Source organism: Elephas maximus, chromosome 3, assembly GCF_024166365.1.
Source record: "Elephas maximus indicus isolate mEleMax1 chromosome 3, mEleMax1 primary haplotype, whole genome shotgun sequence".
Lineage (NCBI taxonomy): Eukaryota > Metazoa > Chordata > Mammalia > Proboscidea > Elephantidae > Elephas > Elephas maximus.
Window position 1 is genome coordinate 100928067 of NC_064821.1, and position 22749 is coordinate 100950815.

Sequence of the window (22749 nt, forward strand, 5' to 3'; positions counted from 1 at the left end):
TAATTCTTTTCAGAAGTAGTTGGCCGGATCCTGCTTCCTAGTCTGTCTTAGCCTGGAAGCTAAGCTGAAACCTGTCCACTATGGGTGGCCCTGCTGGCATTTGAATAGTGGTGGCACAGCTTCCAGCACCACAGCAACACACAAGCCCCCACAGTATGACAAATTGACAGATGCACAGGGTGTGTAGAGGGTGGGAAATTAATTCCACAAAATTTCAAGTGCCTTCAACTTCAGTGAAATTCCTAGTAGTCCAGTGATGTGAGGCACGTCGAGATATTCCTTCTAAAGTGAAGGATAAGTTATTACATATGGCCCCTCCTACAACAAAAAGGAGGTACAATGCCTGGTGGGCCTCTTTGGATCAATAGGCAGAGAAGGAAATTACCATATTGGCCGGTGTGATTGACCCTGACTACCAAGGGGAAATCAGATTGGTGTTGAATAATGGGGCTAAAAAAAATTTTATGTCTAGAATACAGGAGATCCCTTAGGGTGTCTCTTAGTATTACCATGCCCTGTGATTAAAGTCAGTGGGAGAGTACAGCAACCCAATTCCAACATGACTACTAATGGCCCATATCCTTCAGGACTGAAGGTTTTCATCACCTCACCAGCCAAAGAACCATGGCCAGCTGAGGTGCTTGCTGAGGGTAAAGGGAATATGGAATGGGTAGTAGAAGAAGGTAGTTTCAAATACCAGTTACAACCATGTGACAAGTTGCAGAAACAAAGACTGTAGTTGTTTATGAGTATTTCTTCCTTGTACATGTACATCAAATATTTTTGTTTTATTCACTTATATAATATAGGATGTAAAGGGGGCTAGTGCATTTTCAGTTATATGTACATTAGTTGTATCATATATGGCTTTGTAATTATCTTTATTTAGAGATTGTGTATGGTTTAAGGAGATGTGTACAGGTGCCAAGTTGACAAGGGGTGGACTATGATGGTTGAGGTTGTGTATCAGCTTGGCTGGGCCATGATTCTCAGTGGTTTGGTAGTTATGCAATGATGCAGCTTGGCAGTTAGTAGTAATGTAATTTGGGAGTTATATAATGATGCAGTTATTATGTGATCTGTCAATCAGTTGTAAGGGGGGTTTACTCAAGGGTATGGCCTACATCCTGTATATATGGACGTTCTGGCAAATCTCGCTCACTTACTCTGGTTCCTGCACTCAGATTGTCATCATCTGACCTCTGGTTCTTGGGACTTGAGCCAGCATCCTGGCAAACTGCCTGACGATCTTGGGATTCTTTGGCCTCCTCAGCTTGTGAGCCAGCAGCCTGCCATCTTATCTGCTGCTCTTGGATTCTTCAGCCTATACAACCCATGAGCCAGCAGCCTGCCATCTGACTTGATGATCTTAGGTTTGTCAGACCCTGCAGCTATGTGAGTCAGGAGAAGCCTCTAGCCTAAAGCCTGACCTGTGAACTTGGTCATTGCCAGCCTCCTCAATGGCATGAGCCATTTCCTTGAGATAAATATTTCTGTCTGTCTGTCTCTCTCTCTCTCTATATATACTTTACAGGTTTCACTTCTCTAGAGAACCCAGCCTACGATAACACACTTGCCAGCAGCTATATTCCATGAGTTATTACTGAACAAGTGGCAGAGGAAAGGATTTGAATGGTAGCCTTCTTCTTCTGCATAAATTAAGAATTTGACACACAAATAAAGACACTGTGGTTGGGAACTGCAGGCACTCCCATCAGAGCCGCAGTCTCTCAATTCCTCTCCTTGGTTGCAAGGGAAAATCTCCAGGGGGCGGATACTGGACCATCAAGGACTCTACAGGCAATGCCAAGAAGGGGATGATGTAAGATGTGACATGGATGCCGTGCTGAAGTCCCCACAGGCAAGGACCAACCATTGCTGATGTATATGACAGTCCTGCTCTAACATATGTCTTTTTAGTTTAAGGTTGTAAAACTTCTCCTGTTTCGGTGACAGGTGCTTAGGATCATTATTTTTTATTCACCAAACCCACAGGAGAGTCTGGAGGGGAGGGAAGAGGTCAAGGTCTCAGGTCCAGACCTAATAGAGATTCTTGAGCAGTCGTAGATGAATACAACCTCTCTGACCCTTGATTTTTATCAGTCACAAAATGGAGATAAGAATACTTAATTTGTAGACCCGTTATGCAAATTAGAAGAAACACATTTCTAAAGCCTTTGGCAGAGTGTCATGAATATAGTAGGTGCTCAGAACATGTTCACTGTTTTCATGGCATATTCTCCTGTTCTGTAAGATAGTTATGTATATATAAATCTTATTTTTCAGTATACACTGCATTTTTCATCCTTGTTTCTTCCTCTCTTTCCCTTCAGTACCTTAGTTCCTATAACATAGCAGCAAATTAGCAATTATTTGTTGGTTGAATGAATGAATGCTTGAATGAATAACTGAATGAGTGATTCTCTGATGTAATGGAAAGAATACTAATTTAAGAAGGCTAGAAGTGGATAGTAAATTTCCTCTAGCAACTTGGGGGCCCAAGTGAGAGGGAGTTCGGGCTAGGTAGTGCTGAGTGATGTAATCTGTTCACTCCAGATATATTTTTCACTGTAATGTATATGTCTCAAGATTAAAGCCTAAGTCCTGTTGCTCTCCGCATCCTCTAGCTTGCTCATAGTAGGCCCTCAGAAGCTGTTCTCTGAAGAGAGGCACACATGGGTAGAAAAGCTACTTATACCTTGATTTTGATGATGCTTGGGTTGTACTGCACAGCATCTCCCCACTCCTGCATCAGCTCTGCCGTTGGCAACTCCTTGTATGCCAGAGTGGTGATGTGCTCACTTGCCCCTCCTCGTACGAAGACCACCAAATCATTCACCACAGTCTTTCTCTTGTTTCTATCTGAAATGGACATGGAGAGCTGGCATGTTATAGAGAGATCCACTGTAGTCCTTTGGAATTTACTGCAAGTCAACCAACAATGCTACCATAATATTCACTGAGCTCAGCCCAGGGGAGTCATGGTGCAAGGGGCAAAATGGAAGCTCACCCAATCACACATAACACAAGTCAGAGAAAGGCAAAAACATGATGTTTATTTTGAGCATCTATAAGCTCCAGTCACTGAGTGAGTCTATGCAAGATCAATCAATCAATCAATCAATCAATTGACAGATGATAGATAGACAGATAGATAGATAGATAGATAGATAGATAGATAGATAGATAGATAGATAGATAGATAGATAGATAGATAGATAGATAGATAGATAGATGATAGATAGATAAAGATAGATAGATAACCTGCTGCTGTTGAGTCAATGTCGGCTCATAGTGACCCTATAGAGCAGAGTAAAACTGCCCCATAGGGTTTCCAAGGAGTGGCTGGTAGATTGGAAGTGCTGACCTTTCAGATAGCAGCCACAGCTCTTAACCACTGAACTACCTGGGCTTCAGATAGATAGATAGGTAGATAGATGACAGATAGAGATAGGTGATAGATAGGTGATATAGATGATAGATAGATAAAAACATAGATAGATGATAGAAAAGTATAATATTTAGTTTTATCCTGATAGTAATTCCCTAAGCTATGCATTATTAGATCTACTTCACAAATGATGAAACTCATGAATGGAATTATAAGTCACTTGCCCAAGCCCATAAGCTAGTATCGTCAAAAAGACAAATGTTAAACAAGGTCTGCCTAGTTTCAAAGCTACCACTCCTTGGTCAAATAACTTCCACCTCACCTCCATCCTGGGGGTGGAGCGTGGTAGAGCCCGTGTGACTGAAAACTCAGTTTATCTCCTCCACCCCAGTAACTCTGCACACCTTTGCCAGGCATGAGCCTCAGATCTTTTTCTAGCCTTGTAGTCTTGGGAAAATCATCTACACAGTGTGAGATTTATTTTTTCATTACCTACAAAGTGGATCCTCTGAATCTCTGTAAAGAATAAATGGCTCAATACTAACAATGATTGATCTTTTACTGAGTATCTAAGTGTTGAACATGCATTAACTCATTTAATTTTCACTATAAAACTATATAGTCCTCACTTTACAGATAAGAAATCTGAGGCACAAGATGTGAAGGAGTGATAAGCTATATCACTTCTTTGTAAGTAATGACAAATGTAGAGAAATTCATAAAGGCTGGACCTGGATGTAGTAGCTACTCACTAAACAGTGGCTTCTATAAAATGATTAGTATTTTGAGTTCCTATGAGGCTGCGTCCTACCCTGTCCTATAGGGTCTCTATGAGTCAGAATCGACTCAACGGCACCGGCTGGGTTTAGTATGCAGCTGCCCTGCAATCCCCCAGTCACATCAGTAAGTCATATCCATTCTAAGTCATCCATGTGCCCAATGCCAAAAAAGCTGGTATAAAGTTGTGACTCAGATTTGAGTCTGAAATACCCGAGCATCATAAAAAAGTGAGTCTCATACATTGCCAGTAAATGCGCGAATTGGTACAACTATTTCAGAAAACAGTTTAGAATTATCCAGTAAAGTAAAAAAAGGACATACTCTGCATCACAGCTATTCTGCTCCTAGGTATATACCTGAGAAAACACTTGCACATATATACCAGATAAGTGTGTAAAAATGTTCATAGCAGCATCCATTATAATTGTGTGAAACAGGAAATAATGTTCACCAACAGTAGAATGGCCAATAGTGGTATATTCATATAATAAAGTACTACACAGGGATGGAAATAAACTACATTGTTGTTGTGTGCCGTCAAGTATATTCTGACTCATAGCAACTCGATATGACAGAGTAGAACTGCCCCATAGGGTTTCTTAGGCTGTAATTTTTATGGGAGCGGATTGTCAGGTCTTTTCTCCCATGGAGCTGACCTTTTGGTTAGCAGCCAAGCACTTAACCATTGCACCACCAGGACTCCTTGAACTAATTATAGTTATACACAAGAACATGGATAAATCTTCCAAACATGATGCTGAGTGAAATAAACAATACTGAAAAGATTACATTCCATCCATATAAAATTCAAAAACAAGCAACACTAAACCATATTGGTTAATGATACAGATAGGTGGTAAAACTATAAAGAAAGAAAGAAAATGTTTAACACAAAAGTAAGGTTAGTAGTTATCTCAAAAAGGGAGGAGGAGTTGGGATTGGCAGAGATTTCTAGGGTGCTGGTGCTCTAATTAGTGACCTGGTAGGGGTTTAATTTACCAGTCTTCTTTAAACAGTTCATATGTTTAATGCACTTTTCTCTATGTATGACACATTTTGTAACCCAGACCCACCAAAATGAACAAAGAACAATACCAACAATAAGACAGTCACGGTGCAAGAGATTGTTGTAGACCAGCAGTTAATTTTTGTTGGTATTGTTTTATTTTGTTTGGTTTCAGCTGTGGAACTGTTTCTTCAAATATAATCTTAGGCACAAGCTTAATATACAGAGCAGAGAAATGCAGAGCTGCTTGTGCTGCAGAAGGCTTAGGGAACTGAAGCCTGCTGCTCAGTCTCTCTTTCTTATTCCACTCCCTGTGTTGATTCCCAGCTCGGTTGTGTTGGCTCTAAGTTCCCTGCTTCCAGATACCTGGCTCTATACCCTGGCTTCCATTCTCACCTCAGATCTGGTCCCCTTGCCATTTGGGCTATGCTATATGCGAAAGCTGGACAATGAATAAGGAAGACTGAAGAAGAATGGATGCCTTTGAGTTATGGTATTGGCGAAGAATGTTGAATAGACTGCCAAAAGAACTAACAAATCTGTCTTGGAGGAAGTACAGCCAGGATGCTCCTTAGAAGCAAGGATGGTGAAACCTTGTCTCACATACTTTGGACACGTTATCAGGAGGGACCAGTCCCTGGAGAAGGACATCATGCTTGGTAAAGTAGAGGGCCAGTGAAAAAGAGGGAGACCCTCTATGAGATGGATTGGCAAAGTGGCTGCAACAATGGGATCAAGCTTAACAACCATCATGAGGGTGGCACAGGACAGGGCAGTGTTTCGTTGTGTTTTACACAGGGTTGCTATGAGTCAGAACTGACTCAACAGCACCTAACAACAACATAAGATCTGTGGTTTTGTTGTTCAAGTCTCCATATCACCCATTATTCACTAAGGACTAGCCTCTTCACCTACCTGCCCTTCAGCCTTTGTATCTCCATCCCCACCCTAGAATTCTACCTCTAGCCAGGCCAACAGCCAGACCTCAGACTGGATTTCCATTGTTGGATTTTTTTTTCCCACCTAAAAAAAACCAACATGATACTTCAGTCCTCAAGTTACTGTTCAAATGTTCCCTCCAGCAAGATGGTATTGGTTTTTATCACTGTCTCCTCATTACTTCTTTAGTTGTTTGCCTACCTTATGTGAGCACCAGGAAGGCAGGAATTCTATTTAATTCATTTGTGTATGCCTAGCACATAGTAGGAGCTTGGTACATTTTTATGGGATGAATTATTATTATTTTAATTGAAGTGCCTTGGAATACCTAGTCTTGAGCTTAAAGAAAGACTGAGACAGGTAGGAAATAGGGAGGAATACATTGTAAACACAGAAATCCTGTTCCCCTTTCACTCACCTTCTACTTCCTTCAGAATGGCATCACACAGGTTTGCTGACACACCCACCTTGACAGACACCACTTTGATGGGCACACGAATTTTAAAACCGTGCTTGGCACATTCCTGGACATCGTCAAGAGAGAAATCTGGAGGAAGCAAGGAAAGAGGCCCATGAACTAAAAGGTAATTCACCCTTTCCCTGTGACAGTTTGGAGCTCTGGCAGTGCAGTGGTTAAGCACTCAGTTAAGGTCGGTGGTTCCATCCTACCAGCCACTTCAAGGGAGAATGATGTGGCAGTCTGCTTCCTCAGGAACCCTACGAAGCAGTTCTACTCTGTCCTTACAGGGTTGTTATGTGTTGGAATTGGCTCAATAGCAATAGGTTTTTAGTTTTTCAATGGGTGACAGATTCCAGAGGTCTTGCCCTTTCTGACTGCCTCACAGGGACTCGGGATCAAAGAAATGGGTTGCCAGTCTCATATATTGTAGGTAGCCGTGATACTTAATTTTATGCGTTAACTTGGCTAGGCCAGAGTGCCCAGTTGTTTGGTCAAATACGAGTCTAACTGCTGTTATGAAGTGGTTAAAAAAAAAATCAGTTGCCAATTAGTCCATTGTGACACAGGGAGACCCCATATGTGTCAGAGTAGAACACCACTCCATAAGATTTTTAACGGCTCATATTTTTTGAAAGTAGACCGCCGGCTTTATTCCGAGGTGTTAACCGTCTGCACCACCCAGGGACTCCTGTGAAGCGTATTTACGTGTGATTTGATCAATTGGCCTTAAGTAAAGCGGATTGCCTGCCATAACGTGCGTAGGCCTCAACCAATCCGTTGAAGGCCTTAAGAACAAAAAGGGAGTTTCTCTAGGGTTTATTTTGCCTCCAGACTATAAATAGACATTTTTTCAGAACTTCCTTACTCTTCACTTTTTCCATTATTTGACCTACAGATTTTGGAACCCGACCCTGCAGGAGTCTCCAGCATGTGGCGTACAGATTTTGGGTTTAGCAGCCCCCCACCATTGTGTGAGCCAATGTCTTAGAATAAATCAACCAATCTTAATCTCTCTTTCTACAGATTTTGTTTGTTTATATATGTATGTATCTATCTATCGCTGGTTCTATTTATATAGAGAAACCTAAGACAGCAACTACTGGCACCAGGGCAGAGATTTCATATGAGATGGTATCAGTCTCCCTTTTCAGTCCCTTCTCTGAGAGCTTTCACTGCCTTCCAAATAGGAGATGTGCCCAGAGTCATTTTCTATAAATTTGATTCCTTATCAGTCTCTAGAGATAGATCCAGTGAGTACAGAGGCTGCTGAAATCCACTTCCTCTGACCCAGCCCCTCTAATCTTTGATGTAGCGGAAAGAGCTTGTTGATTGATTGAGATTGTTGTTGCTAGCTAACGTCAAGTTGATTCCAACTCATGGCGACCCCCTGTGTGCAGAGTAGAACTGCTCCATAGGGTTTTCAATGGCTGTGACCTTTTGAAAGCAAATTACCAGGCCTGTCTTCCAAAGTGCCTCTGGGTGGGTTCGAGCTGCCAACCTTTCCACCTAGTGGTGGAGTGTTTAACAGTGTGCACCACTCACGGACTCCTTGAATAATCGTGGCAACGCACATAATGTCTCTGGTACACTGTCTGGCAAAATGGAGGGGATTGATACATGTTAATTTCCCCCATTTCTTCTTCAGCTTTAGACCATTTCCCACTTCCTCCCTCCCTAATTCTCCCCAAGGCATCCTCCTCTCCTCCTAGTCTCAACGAAATGCCAGCTGTGACTTGTGAGCATCTTTCAATAGCACTTTGAGGCCAGTGCAGGCAGAGAAGAGCAACTTTGAGTACTGCTGTTGTCTTGTAGTATTGGCGTAGATCAGTTTTTTCCAAAGCACATTCCTTGACGCACTAACTCTCGAAGATTTTAGCAGGTATTACAAGAAAAAGGGCTTCTGCGATCAAATGAAGGAGCCCTTCATTTGTGGTGCAAATGGTTAAGCACTCAGCTGCAAACCAAAAACTTGGCTGTTTGGACTCACCCAGCGGCTCTGCAGGAGAAAGACCTGAAGATCTGCTTCTGTAAAGATTACAGCCATGAAAACCCTATGTGACAGATGCTCCATTAAAAGGGGTAAAGAAGTTATTTTGCTGCACTTTATGAAACCCAAGAGTGGGATATTATGCAATGTGTCCCCAACTTATTTGACCATAGAGCCTTTTTTGTAGGGAAGAGTTTGAGTAACTAGATGAAGCATGTTTGAAATATTGGTATTCCTGGTTTTGGCAAGACTGAGGTCACACTGACATACTTTCTATTACACACCACGTGTTACCTTGCAAGGTCCCTGGGTGGCGCACACAGTTTGCACTTGACTACTAATCTAAAGGTTGGCAGTTTGAATCTACCCAAAGGCACTACACTAGACAGGTCTGGCCATCTGGTTCCATAAAAGATTAGAATCAAGAAAATCCTATGGAACTGTTCTACTCTGTAACACATGGGGCTGCCAGGAGTCGGAATCGACTTGGCAACAATGAGTTTGGTTTTTTGGTCTGTTCCCCTTGCAAGTATACATGAAGCCAAGCCTGGGCTCTGCCTCTGCAAACTGTGTGATCCAGGGAAGTTCACCTAACCCTACGAACACCATCTTACAGGAAAGAATAAAAAACCGAAACCAAACTTGTTGCTGTCCAGTTGATTCCAATTCATAACAACCCTACAGGACAGAGTAGAACTGCCCCATAGGGCTTCCTAGAATGAAATCTGAACAAGATTAGATCACCAGATCTTTTCTTCTGAGGAGCCACCGGTAGATTTGAACTGTTGACCTTTCAGTTAGCTGCCAAGCACTTAACCACTGTACAACCAGGCCTCTTTGTAGGAAAGAATACTGGATTGGAAAGCAGTATTCCACTTGTAATTGATTATAACTGAAAGGCCCTGAGTGTGAAATTATTTGATTTTACTGTTAGGAAACATCACTATGTTTGCTGTGTGGAGGGTGGATTATAGGGGAGGAAAGGAAGTTGAATATTACTTGGGAAGCTAATTGTAATAATCTGGAGTCTTTCTACTTAAAGTGTGGTCTCTAGACCAGCAGCATCAGCATCACAACAAAGCTTGTTAGAAATGCAGAATCTCAGGTCTCATCCCAAGCATACTGAATCAGAGTTTCCCTTTTAACAAGAGTCTCAGGCAATGTGTATGCACATTAAAATTTGAGAAGCACTGGTCTCAGAGTAAGTCTAAGGTGGTAGCAGTAAAGATGGAGAGAAAATATAATTTGAAGATACAGCTGATGGGTCTTGCTGATAGGAAGGAAAAATAATCAAAGTTGCTTCCTAGGTTTTTGGCTTGAGCCACAGGTTGGATGGTAAATCATTTCTGAGGTGGGGATGACTATGGAAGAAACATTTGGGAAGAAAAGTCTGGTGTTCTCCTCAGAGCTTGCTGAGTTGGTGATGACAGACATTCAAATGGAGATATCAGGGAGGCATTTTGACATGAGCTCTTGAGTGCAGGAAAGAGACTCAGGACTGCTATGGGTTGTATTGTGTCCCTGAAAAATGTGTGCTAGAAATCCTGACCCCTATACCTTTTGATGTAACCCCGTTTGGGAATAGGGTTTTCTTTGTTGTATTAATGAGGCTGTATCAGATAGGGCATGTCTTAAAGCTAACCACTTTTGAGATATGAGAAGAGCAGATTAGGTACAGAAGCAAGTGAGCACAATGAGGGAAATATAGAAGCCATATGGAGGTCACCAAGGAATGGAGGAACACCAAGGCTAGAGAAACTGAGACAAGGATTTCCCCCCAAGAGTGTACAGACAGCCTTCCTCTAGAACCAGTGTCCTGAATTGGGACTTCTAGCCTCTAAACTGTGAGAAAATAAATATCTCTTTATTCAAGCCACCGTCTTGTGGTATTTCTTTTGTAGCAGCACTAAAAAACAAAGACAAGGATGAACATATAGGTGGGGGGTTATCTGCATGTGGAAGGTATTTAAAGCCGTGAGATTGGATAAGATCTTCTAGACAGACAGAGGAGTTGTAGAAAAAGAGGACATGACCCAGACAGAGGGTCACGTCAAGAAGAGAAGGAGGAATCTGTAAATGAGACTGTGAAGGTGTAGCTAGGGGGTAGAAGGAAAAGAAAATTAGGATAACCTATGACTCTTCCCTTCCAACTAATGGAAGGCTCTCCCATCAACTCATAGCTTGCACATGCCCCACCAGGAAAATCAAGGTCCCTGGGAAGTGTACCTGCTCTCTCCATGGCCTCCTGGTTCATCACGAGTGTGTATTCATAAGTGCCCCCGAGTATAGCCTCTGTGATGTAATGGGTCCCGTAATCTCGGAAGAGATCTCTGTACTCCCCATAGCTGTACTCCAGGGGCAGCCGCTTGATTCTCTGAAGGAATTCGTAATGGAGCATGAGGTTCCTGGGCTTCAGCTTGTAATGTGCGACTTCAAGGTCAGAGCGCGCATGCAGAAATGTGCTTTTCTAAATGAAATACCAACATGGGAAAACCAGACCTTTAAAGTTAGGAATCTTAAACGAGAAGATGAACTTTACAAATACCACCTGATGTTCTTGGCCTGGGGTCATCATTCTTATGATTCCTTTAGGATATATAGGGAAGAGGGTCTCTTTGACAAGGTTTCATTTTTCATAAATATTCCAATGTCCTTTTCAGCTTGGAAGAGATTGCTCTTAACTCATCTCCATACTGTAGTGAATAAGGTACATGAAGGATAACTGGAAACAGACCTGGCAGAGAGCAGAGGAAGAGCACGAGGTTGCTCTAATGAGACACCACCAAGGAGCCGTTAGTCTAGAGTATGCTAATCTACAAAGGCAACCTCTGCTTACGCCTATTAAACTCCATGAAGAAAAGCCACTCAAGAAAGCACAGGAGTAGTGCTTTCGGAAGGCTAGATGTTATAATGTATGGCAGGAGTCAGCAAGCTACAGCCTGCAGAGCAGATCCAAGGCCTGTTTTTGTAAAAAAAAAAAAAGTTATTGAAACACAGCCACATTTATTCATTTACATGTTGTCCATAGCTGCTTTCATATTAAAATGGCAGAGTTAATCAGTTACGAGAGAGATCCCAAGGACCTACAAAGCCTGAAATACTTACTATTTACTCCTACTTATTATTTACAGAAAAAATTTGGTGACTCCTGATGTCTGAGAGACTGAAAGACGGTGATGTTAGATGAAGCATTCAGGAAATAATCATATAACCAGAGGTCCCTCGGTAGTGCAAACAGTTAACGTGTTCAGCTGCTAACTGAAAAGTTGGAAGTTTGAGTCCATCCCAAGACACCGTGGAAGAAAATCCAGGCACTGAAATTCCTATAGAACACATTTCAACTCTGACACACATGGAGTCACCATGAGTCGGAATTGACTCAACACCAACTGGTAGGTTACCACCACCACCATCAGGCGCTGTTGCCTTGGTTCCAACTCATGAAGACCCCATGTGTGTCAGAGTAGGACCGTGCTCCAGAGGGCTTCCAATGTCTGATTTTTGGAAAGGGATCACCAGACCTTTCTTCCAATGCACCTCTGAGTGGACTCAAACTTCCAACTTTTCAATTAGCAGTTGAGTGTGTTAACTGTTTGTACCACCCAGGGACTCCAACTGGTAGGTAGGTAGGTATTCATGTAACCTGAGGTGACAGGTTCCTATAGTAGGGTGTAGGCAAAAAAAAAAAAAAAAAAGGAGAAAAGGTAGAAAATATCAGTGAGATATATTGTGCCCCCATCCCAAAACTCAGCCAGCCTGGCCTGTCACTTGGCAGGTAGTCAATAAGGCATGCCAGCTCAAGTTGTGACAGTCACTAAGGCCTGCTCACTTTGTTCCCTGCTTTGCTCTCATCCTGTTCAGTCTTGTTCCCTAATGAGTCGTGACACTTTCCCTTCTCTCTCCACTCCTACCTAAGCAGAAACTAGCTTCTCTGTTCATTATTTTTCTAAATATTTCAGGTCTCATCCCCTCTGGCTTGGGTTGTAATAAAAGCCTCCCTGCTGATTCCCTTTCTTTCTCTAGCCTGCTTTCAACGCTCCTATCAGATGTGACTTCCTAAAACTCTAGTAGTATTATGATAATGCTCCTCTGGGCATATAATAAAGCCCCTCATTGGCTCTCTATTATCTCCAGAATAAAATCACCTCCTTTACTTTTGAATATAAGACTTCATAATTTGTCCCCCAGTAGCCTCTCTTGTTTCAGATTCTACAACCTTGAGTTTTTCCTCCCCATACTATACAATTTCCCAGCACCCACCCCATATATCAGCACTAATTTCATTTCCATTCTTCCCTAAACCTGCCACTCTTTTTCATCATATGATTTTGCACACACTGTTCCTTCTGCCTGAAATGCTTTCCCCTCTTTTCTGCCTGACACATACCTACTTATCTTTTAAATCCTTGCTCAATTGTTGCTTCCTATTTGATTGCAGTTGTTGTTAGCTGCCACTGAGTCAGCTCCCAACTCATGGTGACCCCATGCACAACAGAACCAAATGCTGCCTGGTTCTGTGCCATCCCATTGATTGACTGCAGAACAAGCCATTGTGGCCCATAGGATTTTTGCTGACTGATTTTCAGAAGTAGATCTCCAAGCTTTTATTCCTAGTCCGTCTTAGTCTGGAAACTTCACTGAAACCTGTTCAGCATCATAGCAACACTCAAGCCTCTACTGATAGATTAGTGGTGACGATGCTTGAAGTGCCTTGACTGGGAATCAAACCTGGGTCTCTCTCATGGAAGGCAAGAATTCTACCACTGAACCACCAATGTCCCCATTCCTATTTGATACCACCCTAGATCTCCCCAGACACACATTCCCTTCTCTAGGATTGCACTGCACTTTACTTATATTTCCTTTATAGCATATACAACCATGCTGTGTTACAAGTGATCAAAAAAAAAAAAAATTAAAGCAAATTATCTGCTTATGTGTTCACCTCTCCTACTAGACAGTGAGCTTAAAGACAAAAAATCATGTTTATGTCTTCAGATCCCAACTGTCTATTTGAATCAGGGAGGTGGGAAGGGAGGCAGAGAGTGGGAGAAACGGAAGGAGTAAATGGATGGCATCCTTTGTTTTGTTTCTTAGTGCTATCTTACATCACTGTATTTCAGTCCTGAGCACCTACTAAGTGCCATTCTGAGTCTAGAGATGAAAGAAACAGCCTCTGCCCTGAAGGAGCTCAGAAAAAAAGAAGACAAGCAAAGACAATTACAATCTAATTATTTACTATCTCCTGCTGGTTAATATTTAGGCAGTGGAGAGATTTCTGAGCCTCCATCATTCTTTTTTCTCATATGAATCACTGTAGACCTCAGTCTTATTCTCCTTAAAGCCCCATCAACTTAATTTTCCATCGTATCACACCATACTAAAAACTTTCAGTGGCTAGAGAATAAAATATACCTTTCTTACCCAGGAACTCAAGGTTCCTCACATATCCCTGTCACCTGCTTCTACATCGTATCCCACTACTTCCCACTCCAATTACTACTCTTCCACCCAACCAAGAGGTCTGACCTTTACCTTGTAGATTAGTATTATAGAAGGTGGCAGCAGATGGATTTAAAGGGGGAAGTTGGGAAGCAGGGAGACTGTTCAGAAGAGCAAAGTAAGAATGATAGGGCCTGGGTTTGTTACAAATGTAAGAGAAGATAGATTTAAAAATATTGGAGGGTAATAACTGAAGGATTTAGTGGCCAACGGATGTGGAAATGAAGCAGAAGTGTGAGCCAAACATAATTCTGTGGTTCTTAGCTTGGAAAAGAAGGAGGAAAAAATTTTAATAAAACAGAAATGTAGGAGGAAGAATTTGTTTTGGAGTGTCAGCCAGGCACGCAGGTGATGATGCTTGGAAGAGTGAGCAGTGCAGGTGTACAGCTTGAGAGAAAGTTAGACTCAGTGATGAAGGTTCCTGGCTCATGCCTGTGAAGGTGGAACATAAGTAGATCACCTAGGGCCAGATGTAGATGAGAAGGTAAGAGTGCCACAAACTAAATATTTAAAGAACAGCTGGGGATTCTAGAACCCTGGAAGGAAACTGATAAGGAGCAGAAGGAAAGCAGGAGAAGAGGTCTTCGTGATGTTCCAGAGAGGAATTTCAGCTGAATGTTTGGGACAGCAAAGTCAAAGTGCTGTGGGCTGAAAAGTCTCCAGAGATATTTGAGTTTGACAAAGCTATAATCTTAAGCTTAATGAAAAACAAAGGAAAATGAGAGAAAGTAATTATAGAAGACCACAGCCACTTGGCCTCTCTAAAACTACGTTAATATAAGATTGAGCTATTTTTCGTAAAAAGACTTTCAAGACAACAGAAACATAATGGGTTGTTAGTAGTAATCTAGAATATAGACACATCTGTAGGAATGGAAATTCAAATGATAAACAACAACAAAAAAACCCCAAACTTGTTGCCCTCAGGTCAAACCTGACTCATAGTGACGTTGAAAGAGTAGAACTGCCCCCATAAGGTTTCCAAGGCTATAAATCTTTGCAGGAGCAGACTGTCACATCTTTCTCCAATGGAGCAGCTGGTGGGTTAGAACCGCCAACCTTTCAGTTAGCAAACGAGTGCTTTAACCATTGTACCACACACAAAAAAAGGATATATATAAATATAAAAGCAACAAAAGCATACTTACTGTGTGAGCGAATTCTTTGATTCTGCTAATAAAGTGTTGGCCATTAAAACTTGCCATGTCATAGCAACATTCAACTAATAGAGGTATTTTAAAACCAAAGCTGAAACTAGACATCGCAGCTGTTCTTTCTGTGATATTATGCTCAAAATCTGCGTATGATTCATACTCTGTCAGCGCAAATTCGTATTTGCCTTGAGTCTAAAAGAATTAAAAAAAAAATTTTCTTATTTCATTTGACTCATGTCAGTTCAGTACAAGTCAGCATATGTGTACTCTTGTACTCTTACTATGTGCCCACCACTGGTCTAGGTGTTCTGGATACAGGTAAATAAGGTCTAACTTGTCCCCCTTCCTCTGGGGCTCCCTCTTAATCTAGCAGGAGGAAAAATCAGTTGTCTTTGAATCAGTTTCTACTCATGGTGACCCCATGTGTGTCAGAGTGGAACCATGCTCCATAGGGGTTTTCAATGGCTGACTTTTCAAAAGTAGATCAACAGGTCTTTCTTCTGAGGCACCTCTGGGTGGCCTAGAACCTCCAACCTTTCTGTCAGCAGCTGAGTATGTTAACCATTTGCACCACCCAGGGATGCTGATCCAGAGACACACACATTCAATACCTTTGGGTTTAGACTCAGAGGAGGTTGATTGATTTAGATCTTAACTGGCAGAGGAACAGGAGAACATTCTGGGCTGTGAGCTCGGCTTAAGCAAAGGGACAGAGGTAGGAAAGGGCAGGATGGATTCCAAGAACCACAAGGATTCAAGGGGTGGTTGAATCAGAGGATGCAAGAGTGAGGGGAAGGGAGAGGTATTGTAGGAGAATGTACTGGCATCAAAATGTTGAGACTCTTGAATTCCTTGCTCTGACATATGGACTGAAATCTGTAGGCAAAGATGAGCCAAGAGAGGAAGTAGCTGAGCCTTAGGAAGATCACTCTGGGGTAGCATGGTGGTTGGACTGTAGGTGATGAATTCCGGGTCAGAGAGACAGGCCAGGGAAGAGGCTACAAGGGAAGTGCAGGTAGTAGCTGATGAGGGCCTGGCCAAGGGCAGTGGCAGTGGTGATGAAGTGACAGTTCGCAGAAAGAACTTAGAAGAGCGGTTTGCTGGAAAACCAGTGCTCTTGGTCCTGTGCTCCAGCCAGGTGAGTATGCACTGCCCAGTGATGCTGGTGTGGCCAGTCTGAACCATCTCCACTTGCACTCCCATTGCCTTCTGGATGTCTGCAATCCCCAGAAGAGGGCATAGTCCCTCAACTGCCATGGAAAGGAAGCAGGGGGATCAGAGTGTGATCTAGAGAAGGCTTCCTGAGGTTGATGGTGACACTGCTATTTTCCTGTTGGATGACCTTGGGTAATTAACTTCACCTGTCTATGCCTCAGTTTCTTCATGTGTAAAATGGAGAAGGCAATGGTGCCTACCGTGAGGCTTGGTCTGAGAGTTGAGTTTACAGAGGAATATCGGCACTGGCACAGTGTCTGGCACAGAGTGGTTATTGTCAGGAGCCACTGAGTCTATTCTGACTCACAGCGACCCCATGTGTACAGAGGAGAGCTGCCCCCATAGGGTTTTCTTGGCTGTAATCTTTACGAGAGTAGATGGTCAGGTCTTTCTCCCACAGAGGTGCTGGTTAGGTTCAAACTGCCAACCTTTCAGTTAGCAGTTGAGTGCTTAACTGTTGCACCACCAGGGCTCCTTTGGCACAAGGTAAGTGCTCAAACATGATTGGCTATGGAGAAAGGAGACTTAAGATATATACCCTGCCTGGGTTAGGAGTTGTTTTAACCTGATGCTGAATGGATGCTCTAAGACCTCTCTTGACAGGAGAGGCTGTGGGGATGGCATTGGGCACGTGGTAGAAGCGTGAGAGTGTGAGGGATCTTTGCTCAACAGCTAGGTTTGGCCCTGAGCTAATTTTTCCTTTTTAGCCAATGGGTATATGTTGGGGGTGGGGAGAAATTATTAGCCTAGCCTTCAGAACTATGGAATTGTAGGTATGGAAACTGCCATCAAGATCCTCTAGGCCAACCCCCTCATTTTACAGATGGGGAAACTGAGGCTCAAGTAGAAAAGAAACTTAGTCTAACTGTGACCTGTGGCAGAGCCAGGCCTAGACTCAAGTATCTCAGTCTTACGCGCTTCCTATCAGATCTCAAGCATGTGCGTTGTACGGTAATACGGTCTATTTTAACTCCATTCTTGGTGAGATTTGTTTTGAAGTTGATAGTTTATGTTAGTCATAATACAGGTTGACATTGGGGGAGTATTTTATAGTTTAAAATGCTAAGAAAAATGCCTGGTTCTAATAAGCAAGAACCTGGTAGTAATAATAATAACAATACAACAGTAACAACAACAAGTTAACATTCCTTGAGAACTCACCGGGTTCTGTGCTAAGCACTTCCACATTAGGATCTCAATAATCCTCACCCTGCAGAGTAGAACCTTTATAACTCCCAATTTAAAGATAAAGAAACAGAGGCTCGGAACATTTAAGATGATACAGATAGTAAATGGCACATGGCACCAAGTCTGTGTGACCCAAATCCTAAACTATACTTTTATCCCCATGGTAGCTATTGATATTATTATTCTTATTATTGTCACTATTATTATTACTGCAACTACAACTACTACTATATTATACTATACTACCACTGTTACCATGTATAGCATTTCATCCTTACCACAATGTCTCGTGGAAGGGACCGCTCAGTTTACATATGAAGAAATTGAAGCTCAAAGAGGAAAAGTGATGCATTCAGGGTCACACAGCTCACAGGATACAGGGCCTGGCCTTGAATCCACATTAGCTGACTGCTTGCCCAGTGCCCCTTCTATTGTCCTGCAGTTGCTTCCTGGCTGGTACTCACCTTTGGGGTGTAGCTTTCCACATTATATGGCTTCCTAAACCGTGTGTTGAGGATGTAATGGGGGGAGCATCCACCATCGTAATACCTGTGATCTAGAACCGGGCCCTCCAAACTGCTTGTAAATAAATTTAACCTTCAGGGAAGGCACAGAGAAGGTGAAGAGGTTAGGTTTGTAGGTTATGATATCTCAGATGGCAGGCCTTACAGAATGAAACCAGAACTCCTTGGCATGACATTTAAGACCCTCAGTATCTGGTCCCAAATCAGCTTTCCTGCTTCATCTCTGGTTGCCCCTGACTACAGTCAGATACCCTAGTTCCCAGCCATTTGGGGAAGGTTGTTCTCTCTCAACTCTGCTTTGCTCCTTCTCCTATGTGTAAGCGCCGTTCCCTGTGCCCAGAATGCCCCTCCAGCTCTCCATTATTTTATCTCCTACTTGACCTTCAAGATTGAGCCTTCACTATTGTGGAAAGTTGCGGGAAGCCTTCACTGACATCTTGCATACCTAAAACCCCACCCACACTGGATTAGAGGACCTCTAATATCGTGTGCTTACCCTTCATGTGTTCATTGCACTATACTATAAGAGCAGAATAGCTTAATAGTTAAAAGCATGAACCATGGAGCCAGATGCCTGGGTTCAAATCCCTATTCTGCCAATTACTACCTATGTGGCCTTGGGCAAACCGGTTAACCTCTCTGTGCCTCAGTCTCCTTATGTGTAAAATGAGTACTATGAAAATACCTACATCATTGGGTTGTTATGAGGATTGCATGTGTCACTATTTGTTAAGTGATTAAAACACTGCTTAGTATGTGATGAAAACCAAAAGCCAGTTGCTGTCGAGGTGATTCTGACTCAGAGCAACCCTATAGGACAGAGTTGAACTGCCCCACAGGGTTTCCAAGGAGTGGCTGGTGGATTTGAATTGCTGACCTTTTTGGTTAGCAGCCATAGCTCACCATAGCTTTTAAGCACTATGCCACCACATTTCTTATTATTTATGTATCTGTTGCCCTTATTAGACTGTGTGCTACTTGAGGGTAGAGGTTTTCTTATCAATTTCTGTACACACCCCCATTACAAGATAAATTCAAAATAACGACTGCTTCCTGAGGGTCTAAGTGGTGACAGACACTGTAGTGAGTGCATTTAGGGTCCCTGCAACCCTTGGTTGTAGTTATTATGCCCATATTAGAGAGGAGGAAAACCCAGTTGTTACTTAGGTGCTACTTCTCATTGCCTCCTGAGGTACCCCTCCGTTCTTGACCAGCTCTGACTATTTTGCAAGTTCTTTATACATTGAATGGAGCTCTTCCTCCCTTCAGCTCTGCACATTAGCCTTGGTTCTATTCTAACCAGAATTGTCTGAGGCTCTCTTTCCCATGACAGATTTTTATATATAATAATGATACACATTTATTTGTTTTATTTAACTATTATAGCATGGTGCTTACGTGTGGAGGTACCACCCTAAGCAATTTTAGCATGTAAGTTCATTTAATCCTTCTAGCAACCTTATGAGGAGTCCTTGAGTGGTACAAATGGTTAAGTGCTCAACTACTAACCTAAGGGTTGGTAGTTTCAATCTACCCATAGGCACCTTAGAAGACAAGCCTGGAGATCTGCTTCTAAAAGGTCACGGCTTTGAAAGCCCTATGGTGCAGCTCTACTCTGCACCCATGGGGTTGCTGTGAGTTGGAATTGGCTCAACAGTAACTGGTGGTACTGGTAAGCAAGTCTCAAAAAAAAAAAAAAATTGCCGTCGAGTCGATTCCAACTCATAGTGACCCTACAGGAAGAGTAGAGCTGCCCATAGGGTTTCCCAGGAGTAGTTGGTGGATTTGAACTGCTCACCTTTTGATTAGCAGCTGAGCTCTTAACTACTGCACCACCAGGGCTCCAAGCAAGCTTAGGAGATAGGTATTATTATTACCTCCATTTTACAGATGAGGAAACTGAGGCACAGGGAGGTCAATTGACTTGCTCAGGGCCTCACTCCTAGCAGCAACTGGTGGGCTGGATTCAAAGTCTGGTGATCTGCTTCCGGTCTGCTTTCTTCTCACCACACAAGCTGCCTCTCACTTACTAGTTTACTACAGAACTTTGAAAGAAAGGTATTACGTGGTTGTCTTCTCCAGGTGACAAAACTAAAGCTCCACATAGATATGTGCCTCACTCGAGGTCTCCTGGTCAGCGAGCTGGTCCTTCTAACCCTGCGTACTGCTTCCAGTTAGACTCCACTACCTGGTTTGACCCTCTACTCTCTCGCCTTCTAATCAAGTGGCTGCTGGAAACTCACTTCACTTTGCCAGGCCTCAGTTTTTCTCCTCTGGGAAGTAGTATTAGAAAACTAGCATATAAGATGTCCTAAGAGAACACCCCATATGAAGCTTACCTCACTAATGACAACCATAAGCATCGAGATATGCTTTTTTTTTTTTTTTTAAGGAAGAAGGTGAATTCCGTTCAGGGTCATTGTTCCTTTCCCCACATTGTATCACATATAGTGGATTCTTAAACCTTATGAGGGATGAGTCTCACTCCTGGAGTCTGAGAAGCTGCAGAATTTGGCAGAAAAATAGGATGGAGGTGGCAGGACCCAGAGTTAGAGGAGGTACCCTTCTTGACCTTGAAAGAGTCACCTTGCTTCTCTGACCTCACCAGAGGATCAGACCAACTCAGAGATCCCCAGAAGTCTGAACCACAGATGGATTCCAGAGCCTTCCTGGAGATCCATTCCTCTATTAGCCATTTAATGAGCTTCTCCTCCAGGCCAGGACCTATCCTGGGCCTAGGATACAGATATAAATAAAACCTACTCCCAAGTTTTTAATAGGACATAAATCGTAATGCTTGGAAGCACCTAACACAGTCACATAACCAGTTGCTGTCACGTAGACTCTGGCTCACGATGATCCCATGTATGTTAAAGTAGAACTGTGCTCCATAGGGTTTTCAGTGGCTGATTTTTCAGAAGTAGATTGCCAGGCCTTTCTTCTGAGGTGCCTTTGGGCGGACTCAAACTGCCAACCTTTTGTTAGTAGCCAAGTGTGTTAACCGTTTGAACCAACACAGTCATATACCAAAAACCAAACCCGTTGCCATTGAGTCAATTCCCACTCACAGTATTAAAATTAATGTTCGGACCCAGCTATCCTATAGCAGCCCAGTGGTCTCCATGCACAGCTCTGTCCCTAGTGTCCCTACACCACCCTCTTGTGTGGCCTGTGTTTGTCCGCTCTTTGTGCTCCCACTGCTCATCAGGACTGTCCTCGAGAACATCCAGAAGCATCCACTTACATGGCATTGTTTTTTAAGAGATGAAAGACAAGAACTGTTTCTATCAGCTCCCTCCCTCTCTAGTTCCCAATCACATTTAATTCAATGCCTTCTCATCTACACAACAGGAAGATAGTCACTTACCCACTGGCCAGGGTGTCAATGGCCCAGTATCGATCCATTTCATGCTGACATTTTTTATAAATTCTTCTGCAGTTTGCCTCATCTAATTGGTCTCCACAGTCATTGTCCCCATTGCAAAGAAGTCTGCGGTTTATACACCTCCCTGGGATGGAGAAAGGGTACCACCCACAGTCACACGATTATCAATGAGGGGAACCAGCATGGCATGAGCACCTCCTTGTGCTGGACATTTAGCTGGGCCTTTAATAATGCTCATCTTGATTAGCCCTGATGTATCAGGGTCAGTTGGTAATGGCATTATCACTTAACCCCCTATCCCCATATCCCCCCAAAAGGGGCCAGAATTGTATTTCTGAAAGCACTTTGAGGCGAGATTGTTTGGAAACATTCCACAAGGGCAAGGCGGGGGTGGTATAGAGAGGGAAAATGTCTTATAACCCAGGGGGTGAAATGGTCAGACAGGAGCCTGGACTTCTCTCCCTGAGCTCTGGAGAGAAGTGTGTTTGGTGGGTTCTGCAATTAGTGATTAGCTATGTGACCTTTTATACATGACCTAACCTCCTGCCTCAATTTACTCTTTTTTTTTTTAAAGTAGGGAAATCATCATACCTACCCCATTGAGTTGTTGGGGATTTAAGTGAGTCGATAGAACAGCGGTGACGCACGGAAGTGTTTTGTAAGTGTTATCATCATTACTGTTATTAGTGTTTTTGTGAGGCAGGTTTACACTGCTAGTAAATATCTATAGCAGGATTTGAGCCTGTTGTTGTTGTTATTGTTAGTTGCCGTTGAATCTCTTCGACTCATGGCACTCTGTAGCAGAATTCGAACCTATAACTGTCTAATCACAAATTATTTTCACAAAACCTCACCTTCAACACCATAGCCATATGGTCTGTGAGAGATTATTTGTATCACTTTGGTTCCTTTGAGGGTCCCCCTCCCTCCACTGACTTGACTATCTTATTTGTATCTTCTTGGAGGATAAAGCCTATAAAAAGGTCTCCCTGTTTCCTTCCATGTGTCTAGTCACTTTTCATCAATGCTCCTAGGGTGTTAAAGGCAGAAGAAAAACAATCTCACAATCTGGTCTTCAAATGTTTCTTACAAGGCATTTATTTAAACTAAAGTCTGACCAAATAACCATTATGACTCTGGTCAGAATCATGGAACGCTGGCCATAATGAGTCCACAGACACACTGTAAAAAAATTCTCTCAGATTTATGGGATTGAAT

The 22749-nt window shown here is 42.7% G+C and overlaps 1 protein-coding gene across 1 annotated transcript in view; it reads right to left on the minus strand.

The window, feature by feature from the left end:
- C8B (complement C8 beta chain) overlaps positions 1-22749 on the minus strand; it is a 68540-nt gene that overhangs the window by 25192 nt on the left and 20599 nt on the right. Inside the window, exons 4-9 of the mRNA XM_049875969.1 lie at positions 21514-21655; positions 18087-18219; positions 15214-15411; positions 10790-11030; positions 6535-6663; positions 2699-2862 (exon numbers count right to left, since the gene is read on the minus strand). Coding sequence (XP_049731926.1) covers positions 2699-2862; positions 6535-6663; positions 10790-11030; positions 15214-15411; positions 18087-18219; positions 21514-21655 — 1007 coding nt within the window. The remainder of the gene's footprint in view (positions 1-2698; positions 2863-6534; positions 6664-10789; positions 11031-15213; positions 15412-18086; positions 18220-21513; positions 21656-22749) is intronic.